This window comes from Oryctolagus cuniculus, chromosome 16 (genome assembly GCF_051225735.1).
Source record: "Oryctolagus cuniculus isolate XC-2025 breed Fujian yellow rabbit chromosome 16, ASM5122573v1, whole genome shotgun sequence".
NCBI lineage: Eukaryota > Metazoa > Chordata > Mammalia > Lagomorpha > Leporidae > Oryctolagus > Oryctolagus cuniculus.
Genome location: NC_142882.1, coordinates 28,134,056 through 28,154,831, shown reverse-complemented (window position 1 = coordinate 28,154,831; position 20,776 = coordinate 28,134,056). Strand labels below are relative to the sequence as shown.

General features: G+C 45.9%; 1 protein-coding gene across 48 annotated transcripts in view; it reads right to left on the bottom strand.

Moving 5' to 3' along the window:
* The window catches only part of LOC103345948 (zinc finger protein 39), an 89,585-nt gene extending 71,042 nt beyond the window's left edge, over positions 1 to 18,543 (bottom strand). For 7 of the 48 annotated variants that reach the window (XR_016222310.1, XR_016222307.1, XR_016222306.1 and 4 more), the window contains exons 1-3: positions 18,235 to 18,516; positions 17,517 to 17,655; positions 7,960 to 8,117 (exon numbers count right to left, since the gene is read on the bottom strand). Coding sequence is in view for 3 of the 48 variants with exons in the window: in XM_070059281.2 (XP_069915382.1) it covers positions 7,960 to 8,063 (104 nt within the window). In the remaining 45 variants the exon portion in view is untranslated. Of the gene's footprint in view, positions 1 to 7,959; positions 8,118 to 17,516; positions 17,656 to 17,935; positions 18,194 to 18,230 lie in introns of those variants that run through there. The other 41 variants (XR_016222311.1, XM_070059250.2, XM_070059244.2 and 38 more) reach the window with 25 other exon arrangements.
* Positions 18,544 to 20,776: the final 2,233 nt, after the last annotated feature.

Below are 20,776 nucleotides of genomic sequence, written 5' to 3'. Positions count from 1 at the left end.
AAGCTAAAAAAAAAAAAAAAGTAATCACTGCAACTGCTCACTTACGATGTCACTTTTAAAAAAAAGTATTTGCAAAATGCACAACTGAGATGAGATCTATACAGAACAAAAAGCATTTTTTTTCTTAGAATGTAAGGGAAAGGATTCTTTCTTTTTGTTTTAGATTTTTACCTGTTTGTTATTTAATTTGAAAGGCAGAGAGAGAGAGAGAGAGACAGAAAGAGGTAGAGAGCAGGAAAGAAAAAGATCCTGCATATGCCAGTACATCTCCAAATGCCCACAAGAGCTAGTGCTGGGCCAGGCTTAAGCCAGGAGCCTGGAACTCAATCCAGATCTCCCAAATGGGTGGTAGGTACCTAAGAACTTTAGTCATCACCTGCTACCTCCAAGGGTGAGCATTAGCAGGAAGCTGGATAAGAAGCACAGCCAAGACCTGAACTTAGGGGTGGCACCATGGCACCAAATGGGCGCCAGCTGAAGCCCAAGCAGGTCCATTTCCAATCCAGCTGTCTGCTATGGCCTGAGAAAGCAGTAGAAGATGGCCTAAGTCCTTGAGCCCCTGCACCCACGTGGGAAACCTGGAAGCTCCTGGCTACTGGCTTCAGATTGGCTCAGCTCCAACTGCTGCAGCCAACCGTGGAGAGAACCAGCGGACGGAAGACTTCTCTGTGCCTCTCCTTCTCACTCTGTGTAACTCTGACTTTCAAATAAATAAATAAATCTTAAAAAAAAAAAAAAAAACCTTGAACTTGGCACTTCATATGGGTGTCCCAAACGGCAGCTTTTTTTTTTTTTTTTTGGAAGACTTATTTATTAGCCAGCGCCGTGGCTCAACAGGCTAATCCTCCACCTTGCGGCGCCAGCACACTGGGTTCTAGTCCCGGTCGGGGGCCAGATTCTGTCCCGGTTGCCCCTCTTCCAGGCCAGCTCTCTGCTGTGGCCCGGGAGTGCAGTGGAGGATGGCCCAAGTGCTTGGGCCCTGCACCCCATGGGAGACCAGGAGAAGCACCTGGCTCCTGCCATCGGATCAGCGCAGTCTGCCGGCTGCAGCACGCTGGCCACGGCAGCCATTGGAGGGTGAACCAACGGCAAAGGAAGACCTTTCTCTCTGTCTCTCTCTCTCACTGTCCACTCTGCCTGTCAAAAAAAAAAAAAAAAGACTTACTTGTTTGAAAGACAGAGTTAGAGAGACAGAGGTCTTCCATCTGCTGGTTCACTCCCCAAGTAGCCGTAACAATCGGAGCTGCGCCAATCTGAAGCTTCCTCAGGGTCTCCCATGAGGGTGCAGGAGCCCAAGGACTTGGGCCATCTTCTACTGCTATCCCAGGCCAGAGCAGAGAGCTGGATCAAAAAAGGAGCAGCTTGGACTAGAACCGGTGCCCATATGGGATGCCGATGCTTTAGGCCAGGGCATTAACCCACTGCACCACAGCACTGGCCCCAAATGGCATCGTAACCACTTGTACCCATCCTGGAAAACACAATTCTTAGGTCTTAAGTACAATAAATTAAAAAGGAGAGAAAAGACGTCTACAGCAGTTCTCTCAGAGCTCAAAATTCCATGTAATTTTAGACACTATATTATTCACTCATCTTCTCTCCAAAGTCATTGGGAAGGAGTGAATTGTCCTTAGGCTTGGTATCTGACAGCCACCAAGGCAGAGGCAAAGAGTATGACTAACCAAGCCCCTTGCCCCAGAGAAAGACCCTATGTCTTACTATCGCTCCCCAGTTAGGAATGTAGCATCACATTCTATCATTTCCTCTGTCTTAAGAGTAGTTCATACAGGGGGTCATGGAGTGAGCTCTCAAGTCACTCCTGTTCCAGCCACCATACAACTGGAGCCATGGAGGAAAGGCAACATTTAGGTACCAATTCCTTAACATCAATTAGATTTGGTGGGGGGGGGGGGGTGCTAAAGACCTGTCAAACTACGCAAACCCCTAAAAGATCAGGGCTTGCCAGAGTCTGTCCTTGTAATGCAATCAAAGCAGAAGTGAAAGGTAAGCGTGGTTCAAGAGACTTCAGCTCTGTGCCCAACACTTGTAATATTAATTATAGCTCAAATTTACAAAATGCTTACTTTGTGCCAGGCATTATTACTCTTAGGACCTTATCTGTATATTCTATTAACTCACTTAGCTTTATGACAACTCTCATAATTTGGTATCAGTGTTCATCCCACTTAGCCCTAAGGAAAGGGAGGTACAGAAACAACAGGAGCATCTCTGCATTCTCACAGAGTTAGCATGAAAAGCAGAGCAACACACACACACACACACACACACAAACACACACAGAGGGAGAGGGGGAAAGGGGGGGGGAGGAGAACAGGGAGAGGGAGGGAGGGAGAGAGGGAGGGAAGGAGGGCGGGCGAGCAATCTCTTCATCCACTGGTATACTCTCCAAATGGCTGCAACTGTCAGAACTGTGCCAGGATGAAGAAAGGAGCCAGAAATTCCATTTAGGGCTCCCAAGTGGTTTGCAGGTGTCTCTTTTTCTCCATCACTCTGTATATCAAATAAATAAATATATATTAAAAAGAATGTCTAAGAGTCCATGAACAGATGGAAGTATCATTGTAACTACTACATCATGAATCTGATCCATAGTTCTCCCTATCCTGGGATTTTCTTCCTTTTCAACTGATCCTGTAGCTACATTACCCAGGTTTGATTTTCATCTACGTCTTGCTTGTGTGATAAGGGGAACTTTGCTTAAAAACCCTGTGGCTTAGTTTCCTGAATTGTAAATGGCAATATGTAACACCTATCTCAAAACAGTGATATAAAGATTAATGCAATCAAAATACTGTCTGCTATTATTATCAGGAGAAGCACTGTTTCTGTCTTCCCTTGTTGTCATTTCAATAGTCATAAAAAGATTGAATTTCAATGTGTCTCATACAGTTAGCTTAAGGAGAACAGGAAGTATGCAAATAAATATGAAGAGAACAGTTCCCCTGGGAAGTTGGAAGAGTAACCCTGAAACTTATTAAGATTTTGTTAATGAATCTGCTTCATAATGGTCTATTAAGAAATCACATAATGAAATTTCCCACACAACTAAAGCCTTTCCTAATTGCTTGCTCTTTCCAATCCTCCCGGCCCAGCTCTGACTTCTAAAGATCTCACCTAAAGCACAAGCCCTTCCAAATCCTTCAAAATCTGTCCTGGCCTCTTCATAGTGCCCCAGCACAGAGATCAGTTATGCTTACAGCCTAGAAAAGATCACTAGGCAAAAAGCCTTCTTCATCTCATCTCTGCTTGTCATTCCTCAGACCGGGTGTTATACCCCTACTTCCATCCATAGAAAAGACAGTCACAGGCCCTGGACACAGAAAAACAAAGGTGCTCAGATTTCTGTTGGGTAGAAAGGTGAAGGGTGATTCTTCTCAATGGGGATCTGGCAAAGTGAAATGTCAGCTGAGATGTCACAGATCGGCATAGAACAGGGTCTGTCAGCCTACATTCCCAAGAGTCTACAAAAATTGGGAACCTTTTGCCCCAGATTGCCTAGGGAAGGAATGCTATAATCAGCCTCAGGGAATAAGCCCTCTACTGTAGCCCAATTCCAATTGCAGAACAGCATGTGAGAAGCCTCCCTCCAAGTTCTACACTAGGGTATTTATTTATTTATTTATTTATTTTTATTTGACAGGTAGAGTCATAGACAGTGAGAAAGAGAGACAGAAAGAAAGGTCTTCCTTCCATTGGTTCACTCCCCAAATGGCTGCTATGGCCAGTGTTGCGCCAATCCGAAGCCAGGAGCCAGGAGCTTCCTTCTGGTCTCCCATGCGGGTGCAGAGCCCAAGCATTTGGGCCATCCTTCACTGCCCACCCAGGCTACCGCAGAGAGCTGGACTAGAAGAGGAGCAACTGAGACTAGAACCCAGCGCCCAAATGGAATGCCAGTGCTGCAGGCGGAGGATTAACCAAGTGAGCCACAGCACCGGCCCCTACACTAGGGTATTTCATAAGCTATTTTAATCCCCTAATACTGTTTCATTCTTTAGACAAACATTTCTTTGTGTATCCATATCCATGCATACAGTGCCTACGTAGGCATTTACTTAGTTACTTTTGGACTACAAAACACACCTGTGTGATCTTTTCCAACTCAGCCACCCTGTAAGGCATAGCAAGGATTATTTGCTACTTCTCATTTGAATTGTGAGTAGCTGGTTCTAAAAAAAAAAGTGATTTACCAGGAGTCATACAGCTTGTCCCTGACAAGCCCAGCATTTGATTCTGCACTGTGACCCTGTCCCTGAGCCAATCCTCTCGCCAGAAGGTGCTCAACACTGGAGCGTCTTTCACACTATGTCAAAGAGGCTGGAGCCAGCTAACACCTCTTGGCAGGGCTCCACAGGAGAAGTGGAGTTTTCACAACCGCTATACAACTACATGAAGTGACACACTGGATGGAGTCACAAAGGAGACAGAAATTGGCGCTTGGAAGAGAAAACAATTAAGCAAATAATTACAATAGAATATGATGAGTTACCTTAAAAGAAAGCAGGAAATTATGTTGGGGGAAAAACCACTCCAAGTCCAGAAGTAAGTTTGATGAGTGTATCCCTTAGTACTCAGGTATCTAAAGCCACCAGAACCTCACCCAGAGCCCCTTTCTGTGGCTCATTTAACCTCTCACCCACTGGCACTGCCCACAAAAAGGCTAAAGCTTGAAGCAGAAGTCCAATCCACACATGCTGGTGACTAATCTTGAAAGCTACGTCTAACCCTCCCACCCTTGTTTCTTTACAAATGGGCATTTGATACCTTAAGAGTTGGTAAAGAAAACGAGCACGTTGGACAAAAAAAAGCCTCCTAGCACCGCCATCATAACACCAACAAGGAGATGAGCTGGTGGGTCCCCAAGCCACAACAGTGTGGGCCAACCCTTTCTCATATCTGGCTAAGTACCTTAAGCCTCAACCACTGGGCCACCTCTTTGTTACAATATTGCACTGAGAAGCCAGGCCAGAGCAGGCATAGTCAGCTAGTCAGCAATGTGAGAAGAAAAATGGAAGAACACAGGCCATGGTGGAAAACACAGGCAACTGGAGAGGTCCTCTCCAGGCCAGGAGACTGCGTGAGAAAGACACTGTTGGGAGAAGCCCTGTGTCTTCACTCTCGCCCTTCCCACTCCTCAGTGGAATGGCATCCTGTTCCTCTCCTCTCTTCCAGTCCTAACTCCCCTTTCTTCAGGTCAAAGTCCTATGCCAAACCCTCCCTCTGATGCTTTCCCCCTAGATGAGTGATTCAGAAACCACAAGGGCCATAAGCAGCAACTTGTGGGTGGCTTTCTAAAGATCCAGAACACTAAGTGGTGATTCCTGTGATTCTGCTTAGAAGGATGAGTGCAGGCTCTGGGAACCTGCATTACACTACACAATCTCCACACTCCCAGTCCCCCTTCCCTACCAGCACTGCCACACATGCCCTGAAGCTGACAACACCATGCTTACAAGTTAGGAGGAGGAGGTAACATCTGCAATGACGAATCTGTGCTGTTAGAAAAGGGTTAAGTCCACCTGCTGGGTTCTTTTATTCATAAACCAGCTCTGACTTCTGACTGGCCTGTCAGAAAGCACATCCATGCACCCAAATTTCTGTTACTCTAAGGTTGTTGTTACTTTGTAATTTTACTGCTCACAAAGGAAGCTGAAGCCTAGGACCTAACAGCAGACCTGCTAAAGCTTTCTTCAAGCCTGGGTATCTCTCACATTCCATCCTGGATTTTTCTAGAGTTCTTTTTTCATTATTATTGTGGCATTTGGGCCTAAATCCCATGCTTAGTGTCTCCCTTCCTGCTTCCCATATAGCTTTGTGACAATATATTGGAAGGACTAGGGACTAGAGAACAGAACTGGGTACTCCATGATTGGCAGGGATGTTCTGCCCCAACAATGAGCTTAACCCCTTCCCTTAACCTTTTTTTTTTTTTTTCTTTTCTTAAGATTTTATTTAAATGGCCATAACAACTGGGGCTGGGCCAGGCCAAAGCCAGGAGCCAGGATCTTCTTCTGGGTCTCCCACATGGGTGCAGAGGCCCAAGGACTTGGGCCATCTTCCATTGCTTTCCCAGGCACATTAGCAGGGGGCTAGATTGGAAGTGGAGCAACCAGGACTCGAACTGGTGCCCATATGGGATGCTGGCACTGCAGGGGCTTTAACCCGCTGAGCCCCTTCCCTTAAACCTTAAAAGGGTCCATAAAGGAGTTGACAAGAATTAAGGTGTCAGACATCTGAATTCTCATGGCTGTTTCTGCTACACACATATGTGAACATGAGGCTTTTCAAACATAAGCCATATTTAAATGAGTTTATTTAATTAACTGGCTGAAATCCAAAGCCAGCAGAAAGGCAGGTCAGTGTTCCCAACTCCCACCCTCCTACTCCTCACCTCTCTGACAATCAGAATCCTTCTCTGGCATTCCCAAGCCCCATGGGGGCTCCCTTTTCATAAAGATAAAAACACTGAGTTTATCTGTGCACTCAGGGTAATGGACAGTCCTCTTTCACCCCTAGGAGGATGCACACAGACACATGAGAGGCCTCTCCCCACTCATCTCAGGCCTATATCTAATGCCTGCCCAGAACTCCCCACACCTCAGGCCTGCTCTGCTTTTCTCTCCTGACCTATAAGGCCCCTTCATGTTCTATCCTAAGACTTTCCATGGTGCTGTGAGCCTATGATGTACACATGGGGGAAGGTTTGCAGATGGGTTTCACATAGACAAGAGGATAAATGTGTCTATGTAGATTCTGACGGAAGGACACACCGGAAACCGTGGAACTCTGAATTTGAACACTATTCATATATCATCACTGCAATTATAATTATATACCACCCCAAACACCATGACACACAAATTCTAATAGTTCATTTGTTTCACACAGTATCTGATTCTACAAAATTCCTCAGAGATTCTCTAACCTGGGCTACCACATAGATATCTAATCCTAGCCAAGTCCCCTCCTGACCTAGAGACTCAGTTCCTCTAACTCTGTTACGACCTTGCTCAATAAACTGAAGGGATAAAGAGGCCAGAGGAAACCCAGGGCTACTCCTGGGAAAGGGATAGTAACAGAGGGAGGAGAAGCAGCAGGGTCGGCACAGAAAAGTGACCTGTAGCCTTTCGAGACTGCCATCAAGGGGAGGTAGAGCAACTTCTGTTATTTGGATACTACATTTCAATTTCAAAGAAAGGCCACCAAATAATCAAGCAGAGGTTGCTGACCAGAAGACAACCTTGGAAAACTTCCTGTTGCAAGATTCTAGAGACCAGCTGGATGGTAATCAATGGTGTGGTGCCCAGGTGTGGTCCTCAGGTTACAGTGTGACTCACTTTGTGCAGATGCCACAGCTGGCCAAACCTCACTCCCCCACAAGCCCAATCTGCACTCCACCCTTCCACATCCTGCACACCTCCCTCCTCCATGCACCATTTGCTGGCCCCATCACTCCATGACCACGTGGTCTGCCCTCTGTCCCCTCCTCCTGCATCGCCTCTGGCCACATGCCTTCTCCTGACCCTCACCCACATCCCCCACCCTGTGCTCAAAAGACAGAAAATCAACCTGGGGCCCCAACCTTAGGGTGACCTAAGGACACAGAGGATACAGACCCTCCTACCCTTGGTCTACATGTGAAATTCTCCCACAGAGAGATGGCAAAGTCACCAGCATCTGTGAAAGCACTCACAAGCCTCACTGGGGGAAGAGGCTGGGAGTCCTTCGCAGGCACTGACACCAGTGCCCCTCTACATCCTAACTTCTGTAGCCTGGTCCTGGTACCTCTCAAGTCCCTACCTGCAAATGATCAATTTCTAGCCACCTTTTCTGCACAGCAAGGGTGACAGGCAGATGAGAGCAACAAGCAGCCCAGATAACTTCTGCATGACAAATTGCCAGGGGGAAGCAGGAGGGTGGGCCCAGCACCAGCTTTCTCACCCGGTGATTAGAAGTTCCTGCTGGGTGTAGGAGCACATCTCAGAGTGGTGTGGAGCTTGATCTGCCAGAGCCATGCCAAGCTGACTAGAGGATTCCACAGCCATCAGGGACAGCTCCCATCCAGCCGGCCCATTCACTGTGCAAACATTTCTTCATTCCTATAAGACAAACCCAGAAGCATGAAAAGGAACCTGCAAGACCTGTTGAGGAAAAACAAGAAACCACCACACACATCACTGAAGTTCCTGCCTCCCCTGGAGAGAAGGAAAAGAGGCTTAGGGAGAATGCGGGGGCAGATGATCCAGAGCTGAGCTATGTCTGTGCAGTCAGGATAGAAGGATGGTTCATCAAGTGATCTGCTGACCCTTCGCAGTGGTCATCTGCTCTGGCTGCAATCCAGAAGTGCACCTGATGACCTTGGCACTGCCCCATTTTCCTCAGCAAGAGCAATTCTAAAACCCCACACCAGGTTTCCCCCTACTTTCAGTCTTAAAGCCCTTGGAAAGTATCCCCCTAGTGCCCAGCACCATAGGCACAATGTCACTAGGATCCTGATCATTCCAGGCTGGCCATGGCTTTGATGGGCTCAGCTGATTCCTAGCAACACATGACCTTATAAAGACACATCTCTTGGGGCTGGTGTTGTGGTGCAACAGATTAAGCTGCTGTCTGCAATGCTGGCATCCTATATGAGCACTGGTTGGAGACTTGGCTGCTCCATTTCCAATACAGCTCCCTCCTAGCGTATCTGGGAAAACAGACGAAGATGGCACAAGTAGTTGGGCCCCTGCCACCCACACAGGAGACCTGGATGGTATTCTTGGCTCCTAGCATCAGCCAGGATTACCCTGGCCATTGGAACCATATGGGGAGTGAACCAGATGATGGGCAATTTCTCTTTCGCTACCTTTGCCTTTCAAATAATAAATCTGGGGCTGGCGCTGTGGCATAATGGGTAAAGCCACCAGCTGCAGTGCTGGCATCCTACATGGGTGCCAATTTGAGTCCCGGATGCTCCACTTTTGATCCACCTCTCTGCTATGGCCTGGAAAAGCAATAGAAAATGGCCCAAGTCATTGGGCCCCTATATCCACGTAGGAAAGCTTAAAGAAGCTCTGTCTCCTGGCTTTGGATTGGCTCAGCTCCTGCCGTTGTGGCCATCTGGGAAGAAAACAAGCAGATGGAAGACCTCTCTCTCTCTCTCTCTCAGCCTCTGCCTCTCTGTAACTCTGCCTTTCAAATAAATAAATAACATTTTTTTTTTTTTTTTGACAGGCAGAAAGACAGAGAGAAAGGTCTTCCTTCCATTGGTTCACCCGCCAAATGGCCGCTACAGCCGGCGCACTGCGCTGATCCGAAGCCAGGAGCCAGGTGCTTCCTTCTGGTCTCCCATGCGGGTGCAGGGCCCAAGCACTTGGGCCATCCTCCACTGCACTCCCGGGCCACAGCAGAGAGCTGGACTGGAAGAGGAGCAACTGGGACAGAACTGGCGCCCCAACCAGGACTAGAACACGGAGTACTAGCGCCACAGGCAGAGTATTAGCCTAGTGAGCTATGGCACCAGCCTAAATACTCTTTAAAAATAATAATAAATCTTACAAAAATATACATCTCTGAGTACAAAATATCACCCTGTACTCAGGGTTTTTGGTACCCAAGAAAGACTTTTCAAATATATCACAGATCAGAGCAAAGTAGAAAGCCAGAGCCTGCTGTGAGCCACCAGGTTTCTTGCCTGCCTGAGAATGTGCATGACCACCAGGAAGGCCAAGGATGGAGGACCAAGCAAAGTCATTTAGGGCCTGTGACCAGTGCCCACTGTGGTGAGCCAGAAGAGAGGGACAGTCATAAGTATTTCTGAGCACTTCTAACCCTGGAATGAGAATGCACAAAGTCAACTCTCATTTAGTCTGAGCGGACAGACTAGCAGGCAGGCTAAAGACTGTCACACAGGCAAGAACCTAAACACAGAGATGGCCGAAAGAGAATCATTAGGATGTACATTATAGAAGCCACAGGGCCAAGGGGGTAATAAATACATAGACTGTATCCTAAGGCAGCAGACAATGCCTACCTTCCCTCTTGTTATAAAGTTTCCTTACTGGGGAAATGTTGATTTTAAGGGCCCTGGGAAACATATCTACAGACACTTCATATGTTAGTCACACTACTGTGTAGGACATTCGTAACTGGCCTATAAATGGCAGTCTCTTTTCCCTAGAGAAGCAACTTTGGGAACTGGCTTACAGAGGGACCATGAACAAAAATCACTGCAGCCCCCACCCTAGGGAATTATGCATCCTCCATGAACAGCTTCTCCCAATTTCCAGGAGAAATAAGTCAGTTCTGCAATGGCTTCTTTCTTTCCACAAAGCCCAATACCTGCCTTGGGAACCACCTGTGATGCCTGGTAGACGTCAGGCAAGCCAGCTGGATTCATTTACCAAGAGAGAGGATACTTTACCTAAATAGGTGTATTTCAAATTCTAAAGAAAAAATGCAAATTGAATCACAAAGATCCAACCTATCAGTCTCCAGGTTTCAGCAAAGGGCACATGTGAATTCCTGCAAGTGTGCAGGTTCCCCATTCCAAGGTGCTCCCATGTGGACCTATGTAAACAGGGATGCCGAGAATGGGCACTGCACCTGTAAGGACTGCCAGTGCTACCACTATAAAACTGATTTTAAAGACATGAAACTCACTGATAAAACTTCTGCCCTAACCAAGGGATACACACACCTGTATCCACCCCTCTCCCAACTGCCTATCAAACTCTAAAGCTAACGGCTTTTAGGAGTTTACTATTGCATTTCATTAGATCATTTTTCTACATCTTATGAGAAAATTTTATGTGAAGAAAATAAAAATGTCAGAAATTAAGTTTTAAAAATACAACACACTAAAATATACATGATTAATGTTGGCCATCTGCACAAATGTCCTATCTCATTACTTTACTGAACACATTCTAACCTCTCTTCTTTCACTGCCCCCCACCCCCAATAACCCCATTCAATCTGCCGTTAAAGCTCGCTTTCCTTTGGAAACACTCTTATAGATGGTCACCTAATTATATGAGAAAGAGTACTTACTTCAAAAGAGTTCTGTAGGGACATGACCTCTCAGGGACATATTCAGGCCTTCTAATGTGCCTTAAATATGTATTTACATAAAACTGACCACAAATATCCTGATACATGTCAGCAGGACAGGAGCCAAGAAAGTTGCTGCTGACTTTGTCTAATGCCTCTTGAATCCTTCCCTATTAAAAAAAAAAAAAAAAACTATTTCTCTCCTTTCCAAAAACTGAAAGCGACAATGCTTCCTGGTATAACTTTGTGAAGGCCGCTCCAGCTCCTAAGGAAAGAAAAAGAGCAGGAACACAAACCTAGAGTGGCTTCAGGGTCACAGTCTCCTCGCTTTCACCTTTGTTTCTGGTTAGAGACTGGTCACCAAGGTAACTCCAGATACTGTGATTGTTCACAAACATTCTCAGTCACCAGAACACACAGTTCTCCATGAAGGAGGAAGACCATGAACAAAAGGGAAAAGGATGCCAATTTATAGAACACCTAATTTGAAACAAATAAGTTTCCCCACCCTTCTGATGAGAATCTGATGAATTTCCAGATCAGAATTTTATTTTGCTTAAGGAATACAGACTTACTGAACTTTTCTCCATGCCAGCGTATGGCATGGAGATTTCCATGGGGGGTGGCACCACCACGCAATGCAAACCAAGCAAACAGAAAAGCTATAGCTTTGCCACTCTGAGGGGAACAGGTATCCACATATATCAGTTCTGACTAAGCTAACAAACTTCCTCTTCTCTCAGAGTCTGATAAGGTTTGGGCTGAGAAGATAGAAACATAGAGACAGTGGATCTGTTAGGTGAGATTTTTAGAGTCCAGATGCTACTTTCTGACATACTGGTTTGGAAAAGATTTCATTTTCCACTTGTATGTGGAAAAACAGAAAAGGCAGAATCAGTCACAACCTAAGGACATCTTTCACCATGGACCAGATTACAGCTAGCCTTGATCAACAGATTATAACAAAACACAAAACACAAACAAATTACAACAAAACATAAATTACAACTAAACACAAATTACAACTAGCACAAATTACAACGCCAAGACCTGCTTCACAGGTCTCTCCAACAAGCAGGGTCAGAACACACACAAATCAACAGAAAGGGAAAGGATGAAAGAGGAGCCACAGCCAAAGCCACACAGCAAGGCTGGCCGTTGTGCTACCCCTCAGCAGCCTTCGGCCTCCAGTAGGAAAACTCCACCTTAAAGACACCGACAGAGGAGACACACTCTCAGCACATTTCAAAACCAAAATCGTGAGCAATGTATGAGGCAGGTGGATTTCATGACAACTTCTATTGAAAAGGTATACTGGGTCTAGGTAGATGCCTTTTAGTGTCTCCAGTCATGGAGACAGCCTGAGAAAGCACTGCCAACATGGACAAAACTGTTGTTCTCAGCCTCTAAGGGGAAGACAAAAAAAAAAAAAAAAAAAAGTTTTCCTGTTGGTGGTTATAGAGCGGAGAAGCACAAAAATCAGAGGAACAGGGAAAAATAAATCTCAGCTGTAGTTTTCTTAAGAAAATAAAATGAAGCAAATCTTAGGGCAAATCATGGAGTGGAAAAACACCTTCAATTCTTAAGTTCTTAGCAGGCTTGAAGATAACTGCCCTACCTACCCACAGCCCAGTCATTTTAAAGCACAATTACTTTCTGAATAACTTTGAGCAGAAGATTTCAGGGCTCAGCACTTATATTGCCAAGTGCCAAATAAAGATTTAGTTTTCACTCTGGGTGACCGTAGCCACATCCCAACCAGGCACTTGAAGAAAATGAGAAAAGCCACTTCATACGCAGGAAGTAGTAGCAGTTGTGAATATAAAATACAGAGCAGTCACACAGGAACTCCTGAAAGTGAGCCCCAAGATAAGCACCCAGAAAACCTATTAGGTCCCAAGAGTCGTCAGTTTCCTAGCCTTCTGGTCACAAGGAAAACACAGCTATTTGGGAATGTTTCAGTGACTGAAGACAACTTTTTTCTTCTCTGACAAAAGGGTTGAGGGTTGTGAAAACAGAATCACATGGAATCTGGTGCATGGGAGTCAATGGAAAAGCCAGAAAAAACCAAGATCAGAGAAAGATAATGAGGAAAGCAAAGAAATGAGGGGATGGGTGAATTTCTTTACCCCATCTCCCCCAAATTCTCTAGAGGTCTACACTTGCTGATGTAGTGAAATGCACTGCAGTGCCTCTTTGCACCCCTCTTCACTCCAGAGTCCCCAGAGCATAAGCCAACCAAGGCAACACCAAGGCCAACTTGCCTTTGAACACCGTTAGAAAAATACTTCCCACAAGAACTATCAATGCTCATTGATGAGAGACTGGCACATGCCAGCACTCCACGGCTATCAGGTAAAAAGGAGTTGGCCTTTCCCATGACCAGAAGCATGCACAATAGCACTGACATTGAATATGACCACAAGGCAGAGCTTACTTGGGGGATGGGAGGGCTTGAACTTGCCATCCCAATCTTCTGAGCCAGATGAGGACGCCCTATCAGAAATGAGGCCAGAAACAGCACACACCTTCAATAAGTGATCAGAGAGAGCTGGAGGGGTACTGTGACCCCAAGTCCTATCACTTGCCATCTGCATCTGCTAAATGCAAACCGGGGACCATTGCAATTCTGCAGTTCCTAGGCTGGCGTAAAAGTTGACTGACAGCTCATCTGCTTCACAGTGGAAGAAAATGCATGGAAAACCCCCGCCACTGTGATCCAGCACACAGCCTGAAGTGCAATCTAGATTTAGAGGAGAACACTGAGGGCAGAGGTATAGTTAAGGAAGGCGCAAAAGCATACTTGGCAAAATTGCCTAGCAGCCCACCTTGCAGAAGGTACAAAGAAGTAAAGGTATAGAAACTACTGATGAATACAATATGCACATCACTGTCTACTGTGACACATATACACCAAAGGATCATGGCTGCTTCCAAAGGATAGACGCATTATGGCCAGCCTCGGTCATGGGTGCCAAAACCACCAGGGCTGGAAATTTCAAAAAGTTGGGAAGGTAAGACAAGCTGTCCATCTTGCCGATGCCCAGTGTGAGTCCGTAAAGTCTCTTTCAGTGGCCAGTGTCACAAAACAAGCAGTGTTCCCAGGGACAGAGGCCAAGTAGCATATTGGATCAAAGCAGTATTCTTAGGGAATCACCCCTGTTGTAGACCACGAGAAATAGCAAAGAGAAAGAGATGGAGGAAGAAAGTCAGGGGGAGGGGAAAAAAAAAAGTGGTCGAGAGTCCATGTTTCTGGTTTACAGAAGCTCAGGCAAAAGACACCACAGGCTTCACGAGCCAGAGGGCAGCAACAGACCACCACTTTCATTCAGGAAAATCAACGGACAACTTCCTGTGATCTACACACAGCTGACTTTGGTCTGTATGTGTTCCAGGCGAAATACATCTTAGGTAAGTAAAAAAAAAAAATTATGAAACTTTCAAATACAATACTCAAAATAAGCTTTGAAGGCCACATTACCCAGTAGAATACCTGCAGAGGTCTATATTGTAAAGAAGCACCACTCATGGGGGACCCAAAGGAATCTCCTGGCTCCTGTCTTCAGATCGGTCCAACTCCAGCTACTGCAGCCATTTGGGAATGAACCAGCAAACAGAAGACTTTTCTCTCTGTAACTCTGCCTCTCAAATAAAAAATCTTTAAAAAAGAAAATATATATATATATGTATATACACACACACACATATATATATACATATAGACAGAGAAGCTGGAACTGTGTCATAATGTTAAGTCACTCGCTGCAATGCTAGCATCCTTTATGATTTATCAGTTTGAGTCCCAGTTACTCCACTTCTGATACAGCTCCCTGCTAATGCCCCTGGCAAAGGTAGCAGAAGATGGCACAAATACTTGGGTCCCTGCCACCCAATTGGAGACCTAAATGGAGTTCCAGGCTCCTGGGTTTGGCCTAGCCAAGTCCACACATTGTGGGCATTTAGGGAATGAATCAACAGAAGGAACACCTCTCTCTTACTCACTCTATCACTCTATCTTTCAAATGAATAAAATAAATTTTTCAGGGGCTAGCACTATGGCATAGCAGGTAAAGCCACCACCTGCAGTGCAAGCATCCCATAGAATCGCTGGTTCAAGTCTTGGCTGCTCCGCTGCTCCACTTCCAATCCAGCTCCCTGCTATTGTCTGGGAAAGCAGTAGAGATGGCCCAAGTCCTTGGGCCCCTGCACCCACATAGGAGACCAAAAAAAACCTCCTGGCTTCAGAGACTGGCCCAGCTCTAGCCCTTACAGCTATGTGGGGAATGAACCAGTACATGGAAGATCTCTCTTTCTGCCTCTGCCTCTCTGTAACTCTGCCTTTCAAGCAAATAAATAAATCTTTGAAAAAAAATCGTTTAATAAAGTATATGGAGGGGCTAGCATTGTGATATGGCTGGCTAAGCCTCCACCTACAATGCCAGCATCCCATATAGACGACTTATTCAAGTCCCAGCCTTTCCACTTCCAGTCTAGCTACCTGCTAATGTACCTGGGAAAGCAGAATTGGTGAGTGAGCCAAGTGCTTTGGCTCCTGCCACCAATGTGAGATACCTGGATAGAGTTCCAAGCTCCTATCTTAGGCCTAGACCAATCCTGGCCATTGTGGAGTGAACCAGCAATGAAAGTTATCTATATCTCTCTTCCACCCTAACTCTGTTTTCCAAGTAAGTAAATAAATAAATGCTATTTAAAAAAAAAGTATCTTTAGTGATAGACAGAAGAAAGGTTATTTATCAAAAGCAAAGATGGAGCCAGCGCTGTGGTGTAGCTACCTGCAGAGCCAGCATCCCATACAGGCGCCACTTGGAGTCCTGGTGCTCCACCTCTGATCCAGCTCCCTGCTATGGCCTGGGAAAGCAGAAGATGGCCCAAGTCCTTGGGCCCCTGCACCTGCATGGGAGACCCACAAGAAGCTCCTGGCTCCTGGCTCCAGATCGGCCCAGCTCCAGCTGGTGTGGCCATTTGTAGAGTGAACCAGTGGAGAGAAGACCACTCTATCTCTGCCTCTAAATCTGCCTTTCAAATACATTAATTAAAAAAAAAAAAAAAGATAACATAAAAGGAATACTAGGGCTTGATAACTTCCACATAGAAACTTAATGAACTCAAAGCGTGATCAAAAATCACCATCGGCTACCAATTATAATCTTTACATAGAGATTAAAAAAAAAAAAAAAAAGGTGCCCCACTCCTTCAAATCACCCATTTACAATGAAGTACTCTGGTTATTCCCTCTAACAGAAAAATCTCAGTTAAACTACAGCTGAATCCTCCTAGCAATTCAGAATATTTCCTTTCACCCTGTAGCAGATGTCAATCACTGATATTAATGGGAAGATGAATGGATATCATCAGACTGCTTCCTAATTGATGCCTTTCTGTAAAGGCATCATTTCTAAGTTAAATATTTCATATTTTTAAAAATTTCTTTTCCAAATTTTAAACTCACCTGTCAACTTATAGCAGTACAGGGAAGGATCTGCCAAGGACAGCCAGCTGGCCTGACATGTCTAGGAATCCTATTCCTAGTTGTTTCAAGTCACATTAATGGTCACACAACATAGTGGCTCAGAAAGGGCACTTACATCTGTTTTGAGGGTCTGAAGCAGTCCTTCACAGCAGAAATACCTAACTGCTTGCCCCTCAATAAGCACAAGCAGGGACCAGTGCCATGGCAAGTGAGGCCACCACCTGCAGTGCCAGCATCCCATGTGGTCGCCAGTTTGGGTCCTGGCTGCTCCACTTCCCATCCAGCTCTCTGCTGTGGCCTGAGAGAGCAATGCAGGATGGCCCAGGTCCTTGGGCCCCTGCACCCACATGGGAAACCTGGGGAGGCTCCTGGCTCCTCATACGCCCTGCTCTGGCCATTCTGGTCATTTGGGGAGCGAACCAGCAGATGGAAGATACTCCTCCCTCCCTCCCCCTCTCTGTAACTCTGTCTTTCAAATAGATATATAAATCTCTTAAAAAAAATAAGCACAAGGATAGGAAGCTTGCTAGAGAAAAGAACAAAAACAGCACACTGCCGTTTAAGAATTAGTCTCATAAATTGGTCATCTGGTCACAGCGCCAAACCCTCTAACAGAACCTGGGAATCATGCAAACCTGATTATTCATTTGAAAACCTCAGAAAGTAACTCAGCAGTATTGTTCAAGGCCACATTTCTTTAACTCTGCTGTGTGGGCCTCTCTGTGTGGGGAGATCTGCAACTTTCTTTCTCTTCCCTTTTCTTTCTTAGCCCCTCCTCAAACTAACAGCTTGTACAGAAGCTTCTGCACATCACTGACATTATGAACAATTTACAGTTACTATGCTCCCAATTCTGAAATTCGCTTGGGCTTCAACACTGAACCCAAAATAAGAAAACTAACTGGCCCCTTAATTAAAACACTAGGGCCTATAAGACAATCAAGTTGGTGGAGCCTTTGGGCACAAATCTTACCTTTCTGCCTGGCTGTGTTTGTAGCTTCTCATTTGAGACAACTCCAGATGAAAATAGCTCCAGGTACGGCCCCAAGCAGAGTAGGCTTACATTCACTGCACTTCTCATTTTGCAAAGGGATCATGAGACGCCATCTCTACTAAAAGGAGAAAAAGAAGGGAAGGGTTGAAGCCAGAAGTCGAACAGCAGACACCACCCCCCCCCCAAAAAAAAAAAAAAAAAAAAAAAAAAACAGCTACTTAGCTACACAAACAAGGGGTTGCTCCACAGGGAGCCGGGTTGCATCCAACAAAGCTGCTGCATACACCCCCAACCCGACTAGGAAAAAGTCCGACGAATACGCAGAGTCCCAGCTGCCCTGGGTGTCCGCGGGCTTCCCATGAGCAGATGTGTGGGAGCACAGCGAGGCCAAGCCTCACCTGAACCTCCGTCCCCATCCCGCCTGACGCCCCGAGGCTCCCGGGCTGAGGGCGGCCCAGCGCCGCCGCGCCGGCCCCCCTACCCCCTTGTCTATGCAAAACAAAACAAGGAGAAAAGTGCTGAGCGGAGGCAGCGCCAGGAACTCAGTAAGACGCTGGGAGGCAGCGGTCGCAGCCACAGTCAGTGGCTGGGAAGCGCGCCCAGGAGAGCGAGCCCGGTCTGTAGCCGCCAGCCGCCCTCGCACCCAGGCCTCTCCCACACGCACGTATGCACTACCCTTCCCGGTCTCCGTACTTGCCGTGGAAACTCCCGAGGGACCCGGCCGCGCACCTCAAGGCAACGCAGAGAGCCTGGGGCTGAAGGTACGCGGCGGGAAAAGCCCGCGGCACGGCGTAAGCGGAAGTGGAGGCGGCGGGGGATGCGCCGGGCTGCGGGCTCGCGAACCCCCTGGGATTGCAGGAAGGGGACAGGAGCCTTGTGAGTGTGAGAGCTGGAGCGGTGCTGAGGCAGGTGCTGATCGGGGACTCGGAGCCACATGCGCAGGTCGTCCCTGTTCACGCGCGCGCATATACACAGGCACGCCTAGCGCGGAATGCTGGGACTTCCTAGGGAGCTCTGGGAAATGGAGTCCAGGCTCGGGCATTCCTAGAGGTCAGAGCTGCTGGCCCTCTCCAAGGGCTTGGCAGCCTTGGGCAGAGTCTGAACTGGAAACTAGAGCCCTTTTCTTTCCTTTATAAACACCCGCCAAAAATCTCAAGATTTGGTTGCTGCTCATCCTTTCTTGGACCCGAGGCTTTAAGAATGACACCTGATTTTGCTGACTGACCCCCAAATCCTGTCTTCTTCATAACCTTGTTCTTTCAGAAAAATATCTGCTGCTTTTCTTTCTGGAGGATTTCTCTGGGTCTTTGTGTATAAGAATCAAATAATAAATGAGTATGAATACAATGTAACTTTTAGGTGGCGTGCAAAGGCATAGTTTTGTATCCAGATTTGAGAATAGATTTTTATATTGGTATGTCATTGATTTTGGTCATTGTTTTTAAATCATTTTATATGATCATTTTTTGAAGATTCTATTTATTTATTTGAGAGGGAAAGTTATATATAGAGAGAAAGGTCTTCCATCTGCTGGTTTAATCTCCAAATGGCCACAATGCTTGGAGCTGGACTGATCAGAAGCCAGGTGCCAGGAACTTCTTCCCAGACTCCCATATGGAGGCAGGAACCTAAGCTCTTAGGCCATCCTATGGTGCCTTCCTGAGCCATAGCAGAGAGTTGGATCAGAAGAGGAACAGCAGGGACACAAACCAGTTCCCATATGGAATGCTGGCACCACAAGCAGAGAATTAGCACCAGCCCCTATTAATCCTTTAATTCACAAAGTTTGGAAAGACAAACAGGAACTAGATAGAGCACAAATATTCCTGAAAATCTCCGAGGAGCCAAGTTAAGGGACTAGTTGCCTCACATCGCCTCATTCAACGCCTTAGATTAATTCTGGAGACCATATTATCACAGTTTACAAAGAGAAAACTGAAGTTAGAAGGGTTGTCTTGGGGCCGGCACTGTGACACAGTGGGTTAATACCCTGGCCTGAAGCACCAGCATCCCATATGGGTGCTGGTTCGAGTCCCAGCTACTCCACTTCGCATCCAGCTCTCTGCTATGGCCTGGGATAGCAGTGGAAGATGGCCCAAGTCCTTGGTCACCTGCACCCATGTGGGAGACCTGGAAGAAGCTCCTGGATCCTGGCTTTGGATTGGCACAGTTCCAGCCATTGCGGCCAATTGGTGAGTGAACCATCGGATAGAAAGACCTCTCTTTCTCACTTTCTCTCTCTCTCTCTCTCTCTCTCTCTCTCTCTGCCTCTCTTCTGTGTAACTGACTTTCAAGTAAAATAAATAAAAATCTTAAAAAAAAGAAAGAAGGGCTTTCTGATTTGCCCATGGGAATGTGATTAAAGCATATAGGAGAAAAGCCAACCCAAATCTAATAGTGTTTCAGAAATCATTCTTTTGTCTTGTGTATCTCTTTCTAATGCCTCAGATTTCTCATCTGGAAAAACAAAATGAGAAAGAAAGGATAACAGTAAGGATAATCCACACTATGGAGAAGCACATAGGGTTACAAACTGTCCAAAAATGGGATGAGTCTCAAAGCCTCATTCTTAATTATTATGCCATGATCATTTTTTCTTACATTGAGGTAGCGGCTAAATAATATGCATTCTTAGGTATATGTGTGTCATTTGTGTTTTAAAAATTTAATTGGAAGCTCTATAAATAAATAGTTAACCAGATCACGTGGCATTCTATGCTTATGACTACTTCTGTCCCTTATAGTGTGTGTGATTAGAGGTGCTGGATTGGGAGTGTTTGAATATTTATCTGTTCACTTCACATGAGTGTTTACTATGTTGTGCAATACTCTTTGGTGAGATTGCTCTTTCATACCAGATTGTAAACTTCATGAGGAAAAGAACCATATCTGCTTTATTTGACATTATAACATCAGCACCTGACCTACTTGTGGAATGTAGTCTTTGGAATTGGATTCTGCTGATATCTAATATTTCTAGAAGGAATCTTATTTTGAAATTCAGTTTGGTCATGTTGGCATTTGGATTTGATGTATATGGGTCTCAGCTCTCATTGTAGTCACTCAGTAGAAATTAATCTTCTGCATTATTCAGTGACATGCCAAACAGAAATAAAATGTTCAAAGTGACCCACTTCAAGACTGTCATTGTGGCATAGCAGGCTAAGGTACTTCTTGCAACACCAGCAAGTGCCACAAGTGCCAGTTCAAGTACTAGTTACTCCAATTCTGATCCAGTT